The sequence below is a fragment of the Rhinolophus sinicus genome, linkage group LG02, assembly GCF_036562045.2.
Source record: "Rhinolophus sinicus isolate RSC01 linkage group LG02, ASM3656204v1, whole genome shotgun sequence".
NCBI lineage: Eukaryota > Metazoa > Chordata > Mammalia > Chiroptera > Rhinolophidae > Rhinolophus > Rhinolophus sinicus.
Genome location: NC_133752.1, coordinates 113,335,392 through 113,355,370, shown reverse-complemented (window position 1 = coordinate 113,355,370; position 19,979 = coordinate 113,335,392). Strand labels below are relative to the sequence as shown.

The 19,979-nt window shown below is 58.1% G+C and overlaps 1 protein-coding gene across 9 annotated transcripts in view; it reads left to right on the top strand.

The window, feature by feature from the left end:
* The window catches only part of TSPAN11 (tetraspanin 11), a 73,028-nt gene extending 54,820 nt beyond the window's left edge, over nt 1–18,208 (top strand). For 3 of the 9 annotated variants that reach the window (XM_074325236.1, XM_074325241.1, XM_074325242.1), the window contains 7 exons: nt 4,491–4,565; nt 5,373–5,477; nt 8,252–8,410; nt 8,793–8,879; nt 9,062–9,146; nt 11,759–11,793; nt 13,346–18,208. In XM_074325236.1, the coding sequence (XP_074181337.1) occupies nt 4,491–4,565; nt 5,373–5,477; nt 8,252–8,410; nt 8,793–8,879; nt 9,062–9,146; nt 11,759–11,793; nt 13,346–13,405 (606 nt within the window). In that variant the 3' untranslated portion in view covers nt 13,406–18,208. Of the gene's footprint in view, nt 1–4,490; nt 4,566–5,372; nt 5,478–8,251; nt 8,411–8,792; nt 8,880–9,026; nt 9,147–11,758; nt 11,794–13,345 lie in introns of all 9 variants that reach the window. The other 6 variants (XM_074325239.1, XM_019717425.2, XR_012493818.1 and 3 more) reach the window with 5 other exon arrangements.
* The last annotated feature ends 1,771 nt before the right edge of the window (nt 18,209–19,979 follow it).

Sequence of the window (19,979 nt, the reverse complement as noted above, 5' to 3'; positions counted from 1 at the left end):
TCCTGTGCCCTGTAGGACATACAGCAGATGCCAGATACCCACGAGATGCCAAGAGCATTCTCCTTCTCCCAGTTGTGACAACAAAAAATGTCTCCAGACATTGCCAGATGTCCCCTGGGGGCAAAATCTTGCCAGGTTGAGAACCTCTGATATGACTTAGACTGAAGTAACAATTCTGTGCTACCCACAGATCAGAAAAAAGATTAGACTCCTGCCCCGAAGCATGGGCTGGCATGCTCTGGCCAGACCCCGCGGCGTCACAGGCATGCCCTATAAGATGGGCACTCAATGTCTTAAAGGCAGGGCTGTTCAGCGGGCACGCAGCCAGGCCAGCAGTGAGCAGGCACTGAGGAGGAGGTAGAAGAACCTACAACGTGGGCCCTGTGCCCCAGCAGCTTACAGTCCTTCTGGGAGGCTGAGGGGGAACGCGTGAAGCAGGACCCACCTCTACGGAGCAGTGGCGCAAGTTATGTCACTCATCCAGCCAAGGCCTACGGGAAACTGTCGTGCGAGGAACAGCATGGCAGACATGTGAAGGACTCAGAGGCGGATCCGAGTCTAGTCAAGGAGGGAAGGAGCAGAGCCGAATGTCCTCGTGTCCGGGACATGGAGGCAGATGAAGCACTGCAGGCATTGGGGTGGGGGTGCGGGCAGACAACAACCACTGCCGGCCTGAGCTGGTGCGTGCTGGCCGTGACCGACCTGGGACAGGCGGGAACAGCGAGAGCAAAGGCATGGAGGTAGAAGGCATGGCCTCTATGTAAGGAGCTGTGTGCAGGAACAGAAGGAATGCTTCGCAGATCTGCAAGGCCAGTCTGTGCCCTAGGAACCCTGAGATGATTCTGGACTGAGAGAGCCAGGAAAGGCTTGACCATGCAGGCCAGAGCGGCACAGGTGAGGCATTTGCTGGAGCTCACGGCCTCACATGGCAACACCCCCACCAGCCCAGCCCCATTGCGCAAACTCCAACCAGCCAGCTCCAGAGGCAGGGCTGCCAGGATCCGCAATGCAGGCTCCCAGTAAGTAGGGCCTGCCTCTCAGGGACTGTCGCACAGGAGCCGTGTGTGATTCAGGGCCTCCCCCATGCAGGTGAGTCACACACCTGCAGCCCTCCTGCCGCCGAAGCTGCTGCCTGGAGCCAGCACCCATGTCCACCAAGCACCCAGCAGGTCCACTCCTTGGCACCCCACCCTTGGTCCCCCCAAATCCCCAACCTAGCCTGACTTTCCCCCAGGACATCTTTACAGCTGGAGCTCCTGGCAGGGTCGGCGCCCTTACCCTCCTACCTACTCTGTCAGGTTGGAGAGCATGTTTGATGCCTGGGAACCTTCCTGAGGGGCTGGCATGTACTAATTTAGCCTGCCATTAAGTCACAGATGTGGTGCTCCCTTCCCATCCTCCCGCCTCCCCAGCCAGGCTTCAATAGCATCTGTGGCAATGACTTCCCAGAGAGCAGCATCCATGCCTGAGTCGCACCTGACAGCAGTGGTAGAGAGAGAAGCCTTTCCCGTCCCCGCAGAAGGAAGGTGGCTGCCCTCCCAGCTGGCAGTGGCCTCCGTCCTCCCATTCGGCTCTGGGCACCCCATCATCTCCTGCTCCCACACCACAGAGCGCACATAGTGTGTATCCAGGAAGCCTGGGGAGGGACTGGCAGCCACCGAACACATGGTTCTGCGGCAGAATGACAGCTGGCTTCAGGGGACCGAGGCAGGACAGGGGCAGTGGGGATCACGTTGGAGCCAGCAGAGAGGGCAGCCTTGTCAGACAGGAACTGTGGCCAGGCATGTCCCAGAGACCGTGCAGTGCATACATTAAGGTGGACACCCTCCTAGGTGGGTGTCAGGGCAGCCACACTGTCCAGTGGCCTGGACAGCTCCCAGGAGGGCAAGAACCTGGACTGGGCAGCTCTGTGTGCTGCTCGCTGACAAGCTCGGCTCACCTCGTGCTGCCACCCATGAGCTCTGGGAGCAGAAAGCAGGTCAGATGGCTACAAAGCACCAGTCCCCTCCCGTTGGGTGCCCCTAGGGGTGGCAGGCAGGGTACAGCCATACACTGGCTCAGTCCCACAGGCAGGGCCACATGGATGGCCCCGGAGGTTACGTCCTGTACAAGGATCTAGGGGAGGCTGAAATCCAGCTCGCCAGCTCACTGAGCCACATTTTTCTCGTTGGAGCACATGTTTCTAATTCACACCAAGGTGCCGGTGGTCACCCATCCGGAGCTAGCAAGTGGTGGGGCCTGGGCTCAAGCCCAAGTCGGCTTACGGTCCACCACCATTCTTCAGGTGTTCAGGTCCTGCTCAAACAGACTCCTCAAGCAGAGAGGGGCCCCCACAGGCCTCTCGTCAGCCTCCTGCCATGATGGATGACATGAAGTACCTTCTGAGGACCAGGCACACACAGCCTTGCCGGGGACCCCGTGCAGTCCCCCTTTATCCAAACCCCTCCCCATGGTGGAAAAAGTCCATAGGGGCCCAGGCAATGTGCACTCGTGGAAACTGCCTTTCCCTTCCCCACTTCTAGACCTCATCCCGAGTACCCAGGAACTTGGAATGTCCTGTGCAGACCTCCCGAGCCTCCATCCAGAGCCTGCATAGCTTCCTGAGGCTGTTACACCCTCCACACTCCACCACACCTGGCCTCCTTCACATCTTCACCAAGGGATGGAGGGGCCGGGTCTTGGGGGACGGGCAGAGAGGGATAGACATGCAGGCTGGAGGCCTTTCCTGGTGCAGCACAGAGCCTGGGGCAGGAAGGGAGGGGGGCCGGGGACCTCCATTTGTACTCTTGCCATGGGCCCCACAAGTGATGCGGGCAGGCCTGCCACCATATTTTCAGAGATTAGATGGCTGCCCTGCTTCCTTGCTGGTGGCCAGCTCTGATGCTGGCAGACAATGGGCTCACACAAAAAATGCCTGAGGGAAAGGTGGGCAATTCACTTAACTTGAAAGGAAGTCTTGCTCTTGGGTCAAAGTTCTTTTCCTCTTCAAATGTCCTATCCCCTGTCCCCTGTGCTGTTTAAGCCCTGCCTTTGCCAAGCCCCATGCTGGGCTCTGGGGTCCAGTCGGACAAGGCCTACAGACCCATGGACTGGTGGTCTTGACTCTGAACTGACCACACAGCTGCTGTTCTCCACTCCGAGAACCCTCAGGATCCCCGGCCAGCTGTCTCCTTCCCGCTCGCATACACTGCTGCCTACATTCTTGCCCTACTTAATGAGCCCTGGCGTTTCAGAGCTCACCCATAGGCTGGGACTCCCTGCACTCCAGTGGCTGGACCATGGGCTGCTGCCCTCCTGCGGCCAGGCAGATGGGCAGTGCCTGGAGGGGGAGGAGGCATCACCAACCAGTGCTCAGGAGCAGGGGCTGTGCTTGTCCAGAGGGGCCAATGTCAGGCACCAGAACTTTCTTCTCCCTCTTCTTCTTCCTTCTCTTCCTCTTCCTCTTCTTCCTCTTCCTCCTCCTCTTCCTCTCTCCCTCTCCCTCTCCCTCTTGTTCTTTCTCCTTCCCCCGTCTTTCCCTCTTGGCTTCCTGTAACCTGCTTCAGATCCCTTGCCCTGTCCTCTCCCAGCCACGTGGGCCTGACGTGCATTTCTGACCTGTTGCCTCCTGCAAGAGCACACTGGGATCCAGCAGTGTCCCGAGCCTCTCAGATTGCAGAGCCATGTGGGAGTGGGGGAGGATGCACCCCTGTCAGAGCCAAGAGCACGGCCAGAACAGCCGTCAGCAGCAGCAGGGTTCTGAAGCAGGCAGAGCAGCCCTAGCCTGGAGGAGGCCAGGCAGTGGTGAGGGGAACTCAGAACCCCCACAATGCCCTTTCCAGGCTCTCTGCCTATGCTTTTCCAGAGACTTGGTTGCTGCTGCCCAGCCAGCCGGCCCCCTTACTCCAGCCACATCTGTTCCCCACTCCCTGAGCTCAAACACCCCACGCTCTGCTCCAGGCCACTCCAGGCTTCACACATGCTCTCCCCTCTGCCTGGCATGTACTTCCCTCCTTCACCTGGCAAATGCCTGCTCATCCTTAGAGAGGCCATGCAGGTGTCACCTCCTCCAGGAAGACTTCTCTGACTGCCCTCCCCCACCAGGGGCCTCCCATAGTTGCTGGGGCTTGCCCCATTGTAGCATTTATACACATCATTATAATCACTTACTTATCTGTCCTCCTTATCACCAATAACTTTGAGGGCAATAACTGTCTTATGACATCTGGCATATAGTAGGTATTTAATAAATATTGGATAGGTGGATGGATTAACCAGCTGCCAACAGACCAGGGAGTGAAGTGATGAGTGGGGAAGTCCGTGCCAGCAGCCAGCAAAGGCGGGTGTGCCCAGAGTTACCGGGAAGAGGGGGAAGGTGTGTGGATGGTGGGGATCCCTGACAGGTAGCCCCACCTCGCTCGTGCTTTAGGAAAATGAGTCACAGAGGTCCTGAAGTGCCTCTGCCTCCCCAGGCCCATCTGGGGGTCACCGCCTTCTCTCCTTGCTCCTAGTATTTCTGCCTGTTGCTCGTGATCTTCCTCGTTGAGCTGGTGGCGGGGGTCCTGGCCCACGTGTACTACCAGAGGGTGAGTGGAAGTTCTTCCTTCTGTGTCCCCATCAGCACCTCCAGGAGGCCACTGCAGGGTGCAGGGGTGCAGAGGGACGGGGAAGCTGAGGCAGCAACACTCAGGGCGGCCTCGGCACAGCGGTTCCTGCTGCTTGTCCCGGTCCCAGTAATTCTGTGCTCCATCCGCTCATACTGATATCTTCACATGGGAGCCGGGTGGGGGTGGGGGTGGGGGAGCTCCCACGGCAGGTGGATGGTCCCTCGCCCCTGCCAAGGAGAGGTGGAGCAAGTGTTGGCTGTCAGACCTCCACGGGGAAAGAAAGCCAGACGCCCGGGAGAGCTACATGCTGGGCTATGAAGACAGTGCCACGCTGCGCCTGCGCCACTGGACAAGGATGGAGGGGCCATTCAGTCCCCTCCCCGAACCAGGTGCCCTGTGAATCAGGGGTTCAAGGTCATGACCAGGCTGAGATTTGGCTGGGAGGGGCAGGCTGGTTGTTTCACGCCAGGGTACCCACAGGGGAATGACTGTAAATATTTTGAATATCATCTCATAATCAAAATGAAAATCAACAGATATTTAAAAGCACCCTCTGTCTAGGAGCTGTCTCCTCCCCCTGTCTCCCAGCTTTTGCTGCATCATCTCTGTGAATTTTGTCTTCTGTGGGGTCTCGTGTGGAGCATCCCATTATACTGTCTGGGAAACGGCCACATGGCCCCATTTGAAGGAACACGGTGCTCTGGAGTTAGCTGGCGTGGTTTGGAGCAGGCCTGGGGACCAGGATGGGGGGCTCTGCTGATGTCACCTCCCCTCTCCACCCCCCAGCTGAGTGATGAGCTGAAGCGGCACTTGACCAGGACTTTGTCTGAGAACTACGGGCAGCCCGGAGCCTCCGAGATCACCACCTCGGTAGACCGTCTACAGCAGGATGTAAGCCTTCCTGGGCACGACGGCCATGCAGACATGGCTTCGTGTCCTGACTCTGTCCCTTTCTATCTGTGTGGCCTTGGGCAAGTTACTTACCTTCTTTCAACGTCAGTTTTCCTAGGCTATGTGAGCATTAAGATGTGTACATAGGTAGAAGCCCCACCCACCATGAAAAGTGCTTACTTAATCCTGTTCTTTCCGTCCTCCTCTGCACATGACTCCCCCGACTGTTTCCTGCAGACCCTACCCTGCTGCCTTCTCCTCTGGGTGCCATGTAGACAGGAAGCTGGCTGTCTCAGGAGAATGCCATCTCCTGTCTCCTTCCATTGTCACAGCTGCCTTCTTTTCCCAGGACGGAGTGGGGTCTCTGACAGCTGAGGCCCCATAAGGGTGAACTGTAACAGGCAGAGGTATTTCAGTTAGCTGCTACAAGAACTCCTGTTTTGCACCATCAGGAAGAATGCTGGGAGGCAGCAAGGTGGTCTCTCCTTCCCAAAGCCTCAGCAGATCTCTGCAGTGAGGCCCACGGTCCTGCCAGAGGGAGGGGAGGGTCAAATGGACCTCAGACCTGTGCGGTCCCAAGCAGTAGCCACTAGTCACACTAGCCTCATTGCAACTTCTGCAAGCCGTGTGTGGCCAGTGGGCAGCACAGATCAAGGGGATTTCTGTCGTCACAGAAAGTTCTCCAGTTGTGCCCAGAGGTGGCTGGTGATTCTCAGCTTGGTCTGAAGCTAACCACTGGATGTGCCAGGCCTGAGCCTTCTGGGAGGGGGCCAGCTTGACCCCAGGGTCCTGATGGTTCTGTGTCTGAAATTTGAGGCAGCACCACCTACCCCTTCTCCCTGCCACGCCACCCCACCCTCACCCTGATCTCTGCTCCATCCTGTATCTACAGACCTGGGCTGAGGCCTTGGTCCTTTTGTGGGAACACCAGGCAAGGAGAGGGAGAAAAGGGTGGTGGGCTCTGAACTCTAGGGGCACCTTAGTTCGGCTGAGGAGGCACCTTCCCCACCTCTCCGAGACTGTCTCAGCTTCACATGTAGGGGTCTCTTATCCTCTGAAATAGTGGCCAGCGTCACCTGTGGACTCATACGCACAGGTACACCCACACCTGTATGCTTAGGCCCACACACACTGCCGGCAGCCCGTCCGAAGCTCAGTCTACACTTGTTGGGCTTCTCATGTGAGTAACTGTGCCCAACCCCCTGCCCTCAGGGCAACAGATGACATGCTGTCAGTGCTAGGCTGGGGAGACCCTCAGAGTGGAGAGCAGGGGATGGGGAGGCCGACTGGAGGGGCCAGGAAGGGGCTTTGCTCAGGTGGAGAGGATGGGAGGGGCGGGCCAGGAACAGGGAACGGCATGAGGTCAGGCACAGCTGGAAGCGAACACTGTACCACCACTGGAGGCCTCGTGGGCACTACACCACGTGGCATGGGTCCTCTCACTTGCCAGGAACAGTTAGACCCGAGGGGCATGACCGACCATGGGCCTGAACCTTAGGCATGAGTAAACTGAGCCCCAAGAAGGCAGGGGCTTCAAGCCCAGGCCAGCCCCTGGGCCCCGGCCTCGCCTCGTGTCTGTGAATGATGCCCACGTGCTGTATTCAGGCAACTATGACAACAACAGACGGTCGGTGTCTCTTACTAACTGCTGATCCTGGGCGGGACTCTCCCCAAGTGCTCTCCGTGAACCGCCCCTTTCAGTCCTCACAGAGCCCCGTCTGCAGGCCCCTGTTATCTCCCTTCTGCAGAGCACGAAACCAAAGCCCAGAGAGGCTAAATTACCCACCCAGGCGACACGCAGACGCACATTCCCACGTGACTCCTAGCACTCCCCTGCCGTTCCCAGCTCTGTGTGCTGTTCCATTCTGCCTGACTCCTCACGGCGCCTCCTCTCCTTGGGCCTTTCCCGGCCAATGAGCAGGGCCAATGTCCCTTCCACCTCTGTGCCACATGCAAGCTCCTGTTGTCTCTCCTGCTAGATGGCAGGAAAGGACAAGCTTCAGGAGGGCAGGAGCCATCTGGCTTATGTTTGAGGCCAGTGCCTAACAAACACTGATTAACTGGACTAAATGCACCCCCAGCCCACCCGCACCCCACACACCGCAGACAGCTTCACAACAGCCATGATCTGTGGCCCATGTAGCGGCTCCAAGTCTCAGTCCCCCAACTGAGGAGGGGGAGCAATAACCAGTTTCCTGTATTTGAATCGCCTTTACCCAGGCTGGTGCCTCTGCCCCAGGAGGTGTGGAGTCCTACTTAATGCTCATACCAGGCCCCTCTAGTCCCTGCTGAGCTGCCAGCTCCGTGGCCTCAGGGATACCTTCTGTGCCCTGCAGGTCTGAGGCTTTAAGGCCTGAATGGGGGCATGGGGACCTCTGGCAAGGCTGGGTCCCTGTGCCTGGATCCTGCCTCCCTAGATGACCAGGAAACCACTCTGGTGGTTGGGCCCTGCCCTGAGCTCTGTCCCCAATGGTACACAGCCCCACATTCTCAGGGACCCGCCCATCTTCTCATAGACCCTCCCTGTCCCCAGGGTACCAGCATCATCTCCTTAAGGGTCTTGGGTGGATGCTTAAGGCAGCAAAGAGGTGACCTGCGGGCAAATTCTGATCCCAAAGAGACCAGCTCTGGGATCCAAACAGGGAAAGGGGAGAATCCTAGGAGAACAAAATGGGTTGGGTTACTATTTGAATAATGTGTCCTGCACCCTGTAACCAAGGCCTGGAGGAGCCTCGTACGGGCTCCTCACCTCCAGGCTCTGCCTCTCCCTGCAGTTCAAGTGCTGTGGAAGCAACAGCTCGGCCGACTGGCAGCACAGCACCTACATTCTGTCCCAGGAGGCCGAGGGCCGCCAGGTGCCTGACAGCTGCTGCAAGACGGTGGTGGCCCGCTGTGGCCAGAGGGCCCACCCCTCCAACATCTACAAGGTGGAGGTGAGCACCCGAGCTCCAGCTGGGGCACACAGAGGGCCCAGCTGGCCATCCAGGGGCCCCTGAAAGACAGGCTCAAGTGACAGGCTGGGGGAAGACGGACCACTTATTCACTGGCAAGGAGTCAACAGTACTGGGCCTTTAAAGTCCCCACAAAGCCGGGGCGGTGGGGGGGAGGGGAGAACAGCTGCTACTGGGAGATTCTGGGACATCACAGCAAGCCGCCCGGTCACCCAAGAAGGCTGTGGGCAATTGAACGGCTGGGCCAGGCCCCATAAGTCTGGCCTTCCCTCAGCCAGTTGGATGCAGCACCACGGCCAGCCCTTCCCTCCCTACGCTCACCCGGTGCCGGGTCAAGGTGTGTTGACCTGCTGTTGCCTTCCAGGGCGGCTGCATCACCAAGCTGGAGCAGTTCCTGGCCAACCACCTGCTGCTCATGGGGGCGGTGGGCATCGGGGTGGCCTGCCTGCAGGTGAGTTGAGTAGGGGATTAGGAGAGAGGTCTGTTTAGAAGAGCTGAGCCCCTCGCCCACTGGCTGAGACCTCAGACCACTGACCCTTTGCACACTCACGCCCTGCCCTGCCCTCTCCTCTCCTCTTCTCTCCCCTTCCGTTTGCAGCCAAGGGTGAGTCACATGGCCACTCTCTTCCCCAGAAACATGAAGGAAAATGCCTGGGGCCTGGGGGCCAACTTGAACCTGTAAGGAAGAGACCTGGGAGGAGTACAAGTGTGGGTTCAGGTGTGTGCATGCACCGTGTGTGTGTACATGTGGGTGGGTATGTGTGCAGCCTGCTGTGGTACGTGTGGGGCCATGGGTGTGTCTGCATGCACCATGGTGGGGGTTGTGTGCTCATGTATGTATTTGGGTGTGCTTGTGCATGCATGTATGTATGAGTGCATGCCATTTCTCTATGCACACGCATGCCTGTGGATATGTGCTCTGTGGTGTACACCCAGCTCTCTGCTCTGAGCATGAGCCATGCCCTCTGCTCTACCCCTCTGCCAGTCGCCGTCCAGGAAGTCAGTGTTACCCTCATGTGTCACTCTCATCAAGGGTCAGGAGGAGAGGAGTTGGGAGTTGCACCCCCGGGGCGGGGGCAGATACAGCGAGCAAGTGCTTCCTGCTTCTGCCCAGCTGTTTCTAGAGGGAGCTCAGTCTTTTCCTGCCCCTCCCACTCCCAGCACTATAAGCACCATCTAGGGAAGGGTCGGAGCAGTGGCTGCGGCATCAGAGGACCTGGGTCCAATCCTGCCTCTGCTCCTGTGCGACCTTGAGCAGTTATTTCCCTGCCCCTCAACTTCATCCACACAATGTGGACCGTTTCCCCCACCACGCAGGGCTAGGTACAGTGAGGTGATGGGTGCGACACACCGGCAGTGCCCGGGACACACAGAGGCCTCCGTGAGCAGAGACTGCCTGTAGACGTCAGAGTAGCTTCACATACTTTCTCTCATTGGATGCCCACAACCTGAGACCCGGGCCAGGCGAGTAAGCTGTCCTCCCCATGTTACACATCAAAAAGTTGAGACCCTGAGAAGTGACTTACCAAGGGTCTCATCCTGAACTAGCACCCAGGTCTCCTGGCCCTCGCCATTTGCTTTCCCAAACGCCCTCCCATAACACAGTGCCATGGAGAGAGAAACAGAGCGGTGGAGGTGGCTGGCCTGGGCAGCCTCGGTGCTGGGCTCCTTCCCGATCACCGTGCTGCTGGCCCACGGAAGTGCAAGGAGGGTCCAGCTGCAGCCCCGCCCGCTAGGCCTGACCCTCTGGGGGGACACCAGACAGCCTGCTTCTTTTTTCTTTGAGCCATAGTTCCTCATTTGTAAAATGAAGCTAATTTTCCTAGTTTGGTGACGAGTGAGGATTAGCAGTGTACCCCTAAATCATAGAGCTCATTGCTGCGTGGACAGCAGGTGTTCACTAAGCGGTCCCCTTCGTTATCTTTATCATTTCCACAGGCATATTATATCCAAAAAGCCCTACATGTTTCCAGGCCAGACCAGCTTGCCCCAGCACACGCTCCCCAGCACGCCCAGGGAGCCCCAGGTGGCATTAGCATGGCCCCTCTTTTACTTCCCAGGGCAGGCCTCTGCCCTACATACTGAACCCCAGAGAGTTGCCAGTGGGTTCTGGTGAAGGGGCTGTTCTGTGCTCCAGCTCCTGGTTCAGCCAAGATTTCTGGAAACTGCTCTCTACTTCAGGTGTTAGTGCAGGGGAGTCCTGCTCTATGTGGACACGCACCAGGCCTGGACTATACTCTACGTCCATTTCTTCCTGCCCTCTCTGGCCTGGAGAACCTGTGGAAGCTGAAGACAAGGGCAGAGAGGCCAGGGCAGTGAGTGGGATTACCCCAAACCTAAGGACGTCTGTAGCGTAACATGGAGGAGGCCAGGTTGTCGGCGGGGAGCCTCCTGCCCACTCACTCACAGCCCCACCATGAAGTCTTGGTCCAGCTCACTATGGGATGACTCACGGTGTCCTTCAGAAAGAGCTTCTGGCCACCATTGTGGACCCCAACCCCTTGCCCCGTTTCTCCCCTCCATTCTGCTGAGGCCGGCACTGCAGCAGCCAAGCCTCAGGTTACTGCTCCCTCTTCTGGCCAGTGCTGGAACTAAGGTGCCCAAGTCCAAGTCCAGGCTGCCAGCCTTCAAGGGTTCAGACCAGGCCCCGTCCCCAGGCGCAGTCATCGTCCTGCGGGAGCAGGCACCAGGCACCCTCCCCACGCACGCCCAGCCGGGCACTTCCAAGACCCCCAAGGCTCAGGACATAGAAGGTCATGATGGTGTCATCATGTTCCTCTGGTGCCCAGGAACCGGAGGAAATCTAGACGTCAGAGGTTTTCCTACTGATAGAGGGGGATTTGAGGCTCAGAAGGGATGTAACTATACCCGAGGTCACACAGCCCCAAATTGGTGTTAGTCCACTCCCACCCTGACATTCCCACACTGCAGGATAGAAAGAAACGCATTGCAGAGCCCAGAAAACTCACAGGATAGCGAGGTGGGGATCTGCAAGGCATTGAAAGGGAAACTGAATATCATGGTGGAAGGGCTTCCTGGGGCCTCCCTGGCCTTCCTTCGTGCTCTTGATGACAGCCAGGTGCTTGCTCCGAAACCTCAAAAGCTGAAAGCATGAAAGCCTCCCTGTTGAAAATGCCCCATGTGTGCCAAGTGCCACATCCAGGCAGGCTGTCAGAGGGGGCACCACGTTGCATGTAGGCTGGGCCCAGGAAGCCTGCCCAGACCTGTCATCTGCTATCTCCCGCTCCTGTGGTCAACTTGTGTGTTTTCTCTGCTCACCCCGATGCTTTCCTCTCGAGTTTCTGTGCTGGTTTCTCCACATCCTGTCAGGAAGGAGACACTGCTGCTCCCTCAGGGATCCAATAGTAAGCGTCCATTACCCCTCTGCAGGAATCCAGGTGGTGTGTGTGCACGTGTGTGTGTACATGTGCCCAGGCCGCTGAGCACATCCTTTACCCCTCTGCATGGCATGCATCAGGGTGGGGTGTGTGTGTGTCTGTGTGTGTGTCTGCATCGGTGGGGTTCTGGCCTGCACACCTCCAGCCTCACTGCGCCTTCCCTGGGAACACACACCTCATACAACAGTGCGCGTGCTGGGGAGCTCAACTCTCCCCTCCCCGCCCGGCATGAGATGTGCGCTGTGGGAGATGCAGCCACAAGTGTGTTCCCTTCTGGCACCCCCCTAGAGAGGATCAGAAAGGTCCAGCTAACTCCACAGGACAAGCCATCAAATCATGGGGGGGGGGGGCAGGGAAGAGGGCATGCTGCACGACCCCTGAGTGGAATGGCTGTGACAGCCGCCTGCTTAAAGCCAGTGGGAGACAAGATAACCTCTCAAGCCGCCCTTCAGCGTGTGGCTCTGAGTCCCCGAGGTGGATTAGCACTGCTCTCAGCACCAAGTCTGAAGGCTGAAAGCTGTGTTCACAGGGCTCCACTGTCCTCCCACATGGGGATGGAGAGGAGGGAGGGAGGGGAAGAGGAAGGACGTGTCCTCTGCTGCACCCCTAAGCCAGCTGTGCCTATCAGCCTGTAGGTGTCTTCACCAGTCTGGCCTCCCTTTTGTCAGCAGCGCTATTGGGAAGTTTGGGGACAATGGGGCATTGTTCCTATATTTGGGGACATGTACCTTTGTCCATGTCCACAGGACGGTCATGGGGCTGCCCTAGCAGTGCCCCATGTCCTGCAGGGGCAGGGGAGTTGGGACCCAGCGGCATCATTATCAGGAACATGACCACAGCCATGGGTGCCCTTGGTCTGCCACATGCTCACCTGGTCCTGGACGAAGCCTTGGCTGGGAGGGAGGGGAAGAGGAGGAAGAAGGAAGAGGAGACAAATGAAGAGCAAAGCTGGGGAATAAAGGTCCTCTGCATTTAGAGACCAGGAAGAAGTGGCTTCCCAGCACCGTCCTGCTCTGTCTGGGCAGGATGCTATAGCCCCCTCAGGTTCAGGCAGTGGACATGACAGAGGGACTGACTGTCAGGCAGGCTCCCAGAGCCTGGCTTCTGCTGAGTTCCAAGCTGATTTATAGGATGAGCTGGTGACAGCTCTGGGTGCTCTTCCCAGAGCCTCAGTTTCCCCAGTGGCTTCTGTACATCAGCCAGAGGGTCCTCTGTGGCCCTTGGTTTTACTCTGGAGTCTGAGAGCAGCCAGGTACAGACTCTGTCCTAGAGAAGGGCTGCTCAGGCAGCACTCGGGCCATCTCTGGAGAGACTCTGGACCACAGACCAGCAGCACTGACTGGGAGCTTGCTAACAGCAGAATGTCAGGCCCCCTCCCTGACCTCCTGAGTGGGAATCGGCCCTTTATCAAGGTCCCCAGGTGTGCACTCACTGTGAGAAGCTACACTGTGGGGCACTGCCCGCCTACAGCTCAGTGGGGCCCTGATCTCTCTGCCACTCTACTCTCTCTACCTGGCAGACCTGCGGAATGGTTCTCACCTGCTGCTTACACCGGAGGCTCCAGCTGCATTTTCACTAATGGCCAACTGTGTCCCCCTCTGACTGCCCCTTACGAAAACAGGCACCCGAATCCCGTCGGCCAGGCCTGTGGAGGCAGCACCAGTTCACCTAGAAACTCCCAGAAGGTCCCCGTCACCTATGCCCAGCCCCCTTCAGACTCGCCAAGTGCCCAAGACCATGGCTCCTGTGGTTCCCACCCTGGCCGGGGACTCAGCACCCCCTCCTCTGTGAATGTTCACTGACCGAATCCCTGGGCTGGGGACCAACGCTTGGCTTCGTGGGCACAAAGACCAAAGGCCCTCAACTGACATCAGGCTCCCGTGGACCACAGGAGGGTAAGAGAGAGTTGGGCTCTCTGCTCCCTCCCAGCTCTTGAACCTGGAGCGAAGGGCTTCAAGCCTTTACCCCTGTGGGACACCTGCATACAGTGTGACTCCCACAGGTGCCGAGCCCTCCTTTGGCCTCTGCCATGGGCTTTGGATGCCTTGCTCTACCCCTCCAGGAACTGTGTTGGGTGGGGCAGTTAAGGTTGTGCCTGTCCCCAGAAGACTCAGCCCTTCTATCTGCCCACCCCCAATGCCGTCTCACCAGGAAAGGAGTGTCCTGGCTGCCTGGCTCCTTCCTGCAGGGCCCGGGAGTGGAGAGGACTGAGGTGAGGCAGCCAGGAGCATGGGTTGGGCAGTGGTAGGCCTGGTGGAGCTGCCAGGCATAAGAATGGGAGGGTAAGGTGGGGGGCATTGACTACACCACAACCTGCTGCACCGAGAACCTGCACCCACCTACAGACCTCCCCCAGGACAGGTGCCTCCTAGAGACGTGGCCCCAAGCCCAGCCTCCAGTAATCTGCCACTCAGGGGTCTCCTGTCTGTGGCCTGATTCTCAGGAATGCCAGAGTTTAAAACCATCTTCAGCTCTTAATGTGGGTGGGTGTAAACCTCCTTCCTGATTAGACCAATCGCAGACCTTGCAAAGCTGGAGCCACTGAGAAGGTGAAGCTTCAAGTAGCGGGTGCTCTGTCCTGAGCCTCACGTGTCCTGGGCCCACGCCCCTGACCATGAGGCCACCACCATGCAGCCTCCAGAGGCCGCGCTCTGTTTCCCAGAGCGAGTATGTTCCCTTCCTTCAGTTCTGTCTCGCATCTCTGTATTAGGCAGGGAATTTTCAGGAAGAAATTTCCCAAATACTAAGGGAGAACAGAAAGCAAATCCTAGAAAATACAGAGTGTAGATGCTGGCAGTTTTCCAAAGAACAGGTGTCAACTCCTAAGACAGCCATAGGTAACCATCTCCCGCCCCCCCCCAAAAAAATGTCTGTGACAAGTGGGAGCTCTAACAGGAGAGCCTCACGCTGGCTTATACATCTCCCTGGTCCTGCACTCCCATCCTGGGGACCCTCTTACGTCCCACCCACGAGAGGTGGCCCCCTGTTATGCTAAGGCCAAGGCCAAGAAAGGCCATTCCTCGTCTCCCTCCTCATTCCAGCCCCCAGTCGGACTGGGTCAGTCCTGGGTGAAGGGCATTCTCTCTCCTGTACACAGGTCACTGCTGCCCCCAACACGGTCCTCAGCTATACAGAAACTGCACACCCTCAGAACAGGGATTGCCCCACACACAGAGGGAAGGTCAGCTTCCTGGGGCAGATAGCCTCCCTGCCTTGGGGCCTCTCCAGGGGCTGTGAGAATGCTGGCTGGCTTAGCTCCTCCAGCTGGACAGTCTTGGGGTAGCCGATGCAAATGCATTAAAAGGGAGACCAGCTTTCCCAGCCATCCCAGACTACATCGAGGACAAAAGAAATGGTGGTGTGCTCGTCTTTTCTGCCTTCTAACTTCCCAGGATTCATGCAAATCAATCAAAAATGACCGTGACTCCCAAGCTCTGTGCAGAGCTAGACGGCAGACTGACGAGTCTCTCCAAGGGAGGGCCCAGAAAGCAAGAGGCATGCTCTTTCTGCTGAGGCGCCCGAGCACGGCCGAGGGCAGGGAGGTGCTGTGCCTGTCCACGTCTGCCCCAGCAGGGCCCCGGACTGAGGTCAGCCAGGCCTGGAGAGATGGGGACGGGGGCAATGGGAGGTGATCACGTGCACAGCTTTGTCACAGGGGAGGCCCAGGAGAACCCAAGCTGTCTGCCTCAGCCCCTGTGTTGAGTTAGGCCCGAATAGCAGAGGGCAGGATGAGTTGCCCTGGGCATCGTTCTGTCCAGACTGCTACGGAAGGATGGCTGGTGCAAGCTATGGAGAGGGAGACAGCAGCCCAGAACTTTTTGGAGCTATGACCTCCCCGTCCATGCCTATAGTCTGGCAGATGAGACACCGTTAGAGGAAACAGGTTCAGGATGTGGCAGATTCCCCTAGGGGCACTCCAAGGGCTGGGGCCCAGAGCTGGGGTGCTGTCCCCCGCGGGTGTGCTGGTCCTGCAGTGAGGGTGCAGATCTGTACCCAGGACCAGGTCCCTGCTTGGAGGCTGTCACCATCATGGGTTCCTAGGAGAGCAAGAGGGGCCTGCCTGTTGAAAGCCATCACAGTCATGGCGGACAAAAGGCCCCGGCACACTGGAGTCCAGAAAAGAAGCCAGCAGTTTGCAGAGGCCTGGCCACGGCGGGTCCTGGAACACCATACAGCCGGGTGTTCTCCACACCCTCACCCTGAACTCACCCAGCTGCCCTTCTCCCCTCAGCTCACAGGGGCAGCCACCCTGAGGAGGAATGGCACGTCTCCCCACTCCCCGGATGAAGGGACAAAGCGTTGCTTAAAATGTTTGTGACCATTGTTCTCTTCCTCCCTACCCCCTCCCCAACTCCAGGAGTCCCCAGGCATAGCTGTATGGATGTCAAAGGCCTTGTGTTTACTGAAGGCCTACTGTGTGCTTAGAATGTGTTACATAAATATATCATCTCATAGTGATTGAAACAAGAAGGTATAACCCCCCCCACTCTACAGATGAGGAAACTAAGACTCAGAAGTTAAGAGACTTGCCAGTCGGCAGCACTGGCTGTTGTCACGCCACCCCAGCTGGATGGAACCACGGGAAGCTGAGCGGGGAACCCCCTCTCCCCAGAGTCCCACATTTCTCCATCTCTGTAAGAAACTGTCAGGCTTACATTCAGAAGCGACGTGTCCCTCGGGGGTACTGTGGAATAGCAGCACCCTCGCAGCCCCTCCTAGGTTGGATGGAACCATCCATCTGGCCCCAGCCCTAGCGCCCTGCACGTCTGCAGTTGGGATGGAAGTCTGTCTTCCCTCAGGCTGACAGCCGGGCCCCTGGTGCAGCGGCTCAGGCAGCAGGCAGGAGCCTGTGGGGCCTGGCACGGGAACGCCTGGCCTATCACCTCAGGTGCCACAGTGACGCCCAAGTGAGAGCAGTCCTCAAGCAGGATGTAGAACCTCATGCCAGATCGCTGACGGACTCGTCCGGGGCACGGGGGCTGGCAAGGGGGCAGGAAGCACCTCTCCCTGCCCAGGAGGCCTCATGCACTCACAGAGCCCCCCTGGGCAGGTTGGAGGGGCCCTGGGTGGTGACGACCCCCTTCTGCCCTCCTTCCTTCCCTCCCCTCATGGCCGATGCTGGGGCTTTGGGTGGGCACAGTGTGAGCTCAGTCTCGGGCCTGGGATCTCATCAGGCCGCCCACCCTGTGCAGGGCCATAAGCCTGGCACTGAGGAGGGATGGGTAATATGCCAGGACCTCATGCCCTACAGTCAGTTTGGGTCTTGGAATCTGCCACTCTGGGTCCATCTTCAGGGTTGTGAGGTACAGGAAGTGAATTAAAACAGTTCCTTTCATCACCACCCATCCTAATATCAGCCTTGAAAACATTCTTGGCTTACTGGCCGCTTTGGGCCTGGCGTCAGAATGGAGGAGAAGGGAGAGGTGGTTTGACGGGCTAAGGAGACGCCCACCCCCCCGCGTTTTCTATGTCACCACTGGGTGGCGCTCACCTCTGCCAAGGATGCTGGTGATCAAGTGTCTAAACCGGAAGTTGTCAAACTTGAGTGTCATCAGGCTCAGTGGAGGGCTTTATAACAGGTAGCGGAGACCCCTTCCCCCACGCTTCACATCGGAAGGGCTGAGGCCAAGGATTTGCGTTTCCAGTGAGTTCCCAGGTGACTGCATGCTGCTGGCCTGGAGTCACACTTTGAGAACCCCTGCTTTAGACTACAGCACAAAGGAGAGCACTTTGCCCCCTTCCTTTGTAGGTCACAGCCCCAAGATTCACAAGTCCCTCAGGATGTCTAGCTTGGGTCCCACCCCATTCGCTGTGGGAGGGTGGGATGCAGCGGTGCCAGTGGGTAGTTCACAGCCAGCCAAGAAAGTGCCTCTCCTGGGGTGCATTCTCCCAGCGCCTGCCCCACCCTGTCAGTGGGATCAGAGTGGCCACTCTGAGTGGTCTGTAACCTTGGCTGGGATGCCTGGTGCCTGGGCGCTCTCCCCCAAAGGGGCGGGATTACAGCCCAGCCCTGTTTTCCCACCATCATCTGTGGGCCTCGGGAGACTCCCCCCCCCCCCCATTCTTGTTGCCCCATCTGCTCTTTCAGCACAATGCGCAGCCCTGCACTCCATCCTGCAGCCTCCCGCGTGCCCCCCGCCCTTATGCACCAGAGACACCTGGAACAAATGCCACAAGTATTTCCAGGCAGCCCAATATTAGTGAGGCCAGATGGGCTCCTGGATGTGGGTTGTCACAATATTCTAGAAACAGAGAAATTGCCTTAACCTACTGCATACAGAGAAATTGCTCTAGCTGCAAACATGCCCCCTCCTTAGCTGGCCGCAGTGTAAGCCAGCCACATATGCTAGGGGGCATGAGAATAAAGGAACTGTATCTGGAACTGCCTTCTGTTGCTTTTCTTCCTCCTCTGCAGGGAAATCCCGGGCCATCAGCTCATCAGATGTGCTTTGACCCACTCTCCACACCGAAGCAGGTTCTAGTCGCGGGGGGGGAGGGAGAGGAGGGAGGAGCCCAGTTAGGGACCCGCTGAGCACACTGGTCAGGGCCTGCCCACCCCTCAGCTCTGACCTCCCATGTTTACTATGTGCACTGACCTCACCTACCTGTGAGGGTCATCAGCTCTGGGCTGCATGTGAGAGTCAGGCTCAAATAAGGGCACTTGCCTTGTGTTCCTCTTACAGCTCTGCCTTTGGTCAGCCAGTATTCCCACGCCCTTGACCATGACGCCCAGCCAGCCTCCATTACTGAGGCTGTAGTTTGCTCGTCCTGCTGTGGGCGGCATCCTGGCTGGTGTGGGGAAGGGTCAGGAGCGAGGGGCCCCTCTGCCATCCGGCTCCAGGCCAGGCGTTTTGAGCTGAGACCCCTCCCACTGCTCCTCGGACCCCACACCATCTCACAGCACAGCCAGTGTGTCCCCACCTGGAGCACTCATTTGTCCTCACCCCCAGACTGGAGTGAGGCACTGTTTTATCCCAATGCACAGACTTCTGTCTTACAATTCATAGGAGCTGAGCGCACCAGGTTGCCCAGTGAGGAGCTAAAGAGGAAGTAAATGCTTTGTCTTTTATGACATAAAACACTTGTTCTATTTAATTCACTCTTCCGTCTAGAACACTTACTTGAGGTGAGGTGGGCCAGTGAGGGAGCCTGGAGAGCACCTGGGTAAGCTGGAAGCTGGGGATCCCAAGACAGAGGGACTTGGGGTGGGCTGGCAGTCTGGGAGTGAGCTGCCACCTGGCGAGAACCTGAGGGGGCTGCTTCCTCTCTGTGTGAGCAGGTCCAGCCCCGTCCACGCAGGTGGGACTCAGCTTTCAGGGGGACTACAGCCCCTGGCCCCTCTCCTGTGGCTCCCAGCCGGTTCGGTCAAGACCATTCACTGAACAATCAGAGTGGCAGTCCCCGATGGCTTGGAACTCAGGTCAGGGAATGAACCCAGTCTGGGGCACATGCGTTGTCATGTCTTACTGGGCTCTGATGTCTGCTCACCTCCACCATCCCGATGAGTGTGAGTGTGTGTGCACATGTGCACAAGCACACAGCGTGTCCAAGGTCAGGTGAGCACCCCTCCAGGGCCCTCGCTGCTGCACACGGGCATTGCTGTGGGTGGCTGCCCACGCCGTCTACACGGCCCGGCTGCCTACGGGGGCCTGGGGAGGGGCGGGCAGTGGAAGCCGCTGCTGAAGCTGTCCCCCTCTGTGGCTGCCATAGCCTGTCAGCTGCCACTATTTCCCAGCAGCTGCAGCACAGGGGGCTACTTCAAGCTGGTGGGACTCTGGTTCCCACTCCCTGTCCCCAACTGAGAAGAGAGAGGCTGCCGGTGGGGGGGACAGGGGAGATGCAGCGGCCAAACGCCAAGATCATTCCACTTACTACTGTCTCCTTAAACACCAATCCATGAGAACCCCTACTTCCCTTCTTCTCCTGCTTCTGTCACTGGCTGAAACCCTGTGGGGCAATGAGGAGCAGGAAGGAGAGGGCACTGCAGGGGCCCCGGTGGGATCCTTCTGCTCAGGCCAGCGATGAAGAGGGCGGGGAGCAAAGCTTGACTCTAGCCCTTTCCATCAGCCAGGTGCAACCCCTATCTCTGCGCTGAGGACAGAACCAGGCCAGCAGAGCCAAGGGGGTGACTGTCCTCATTAGACTGGGCACTC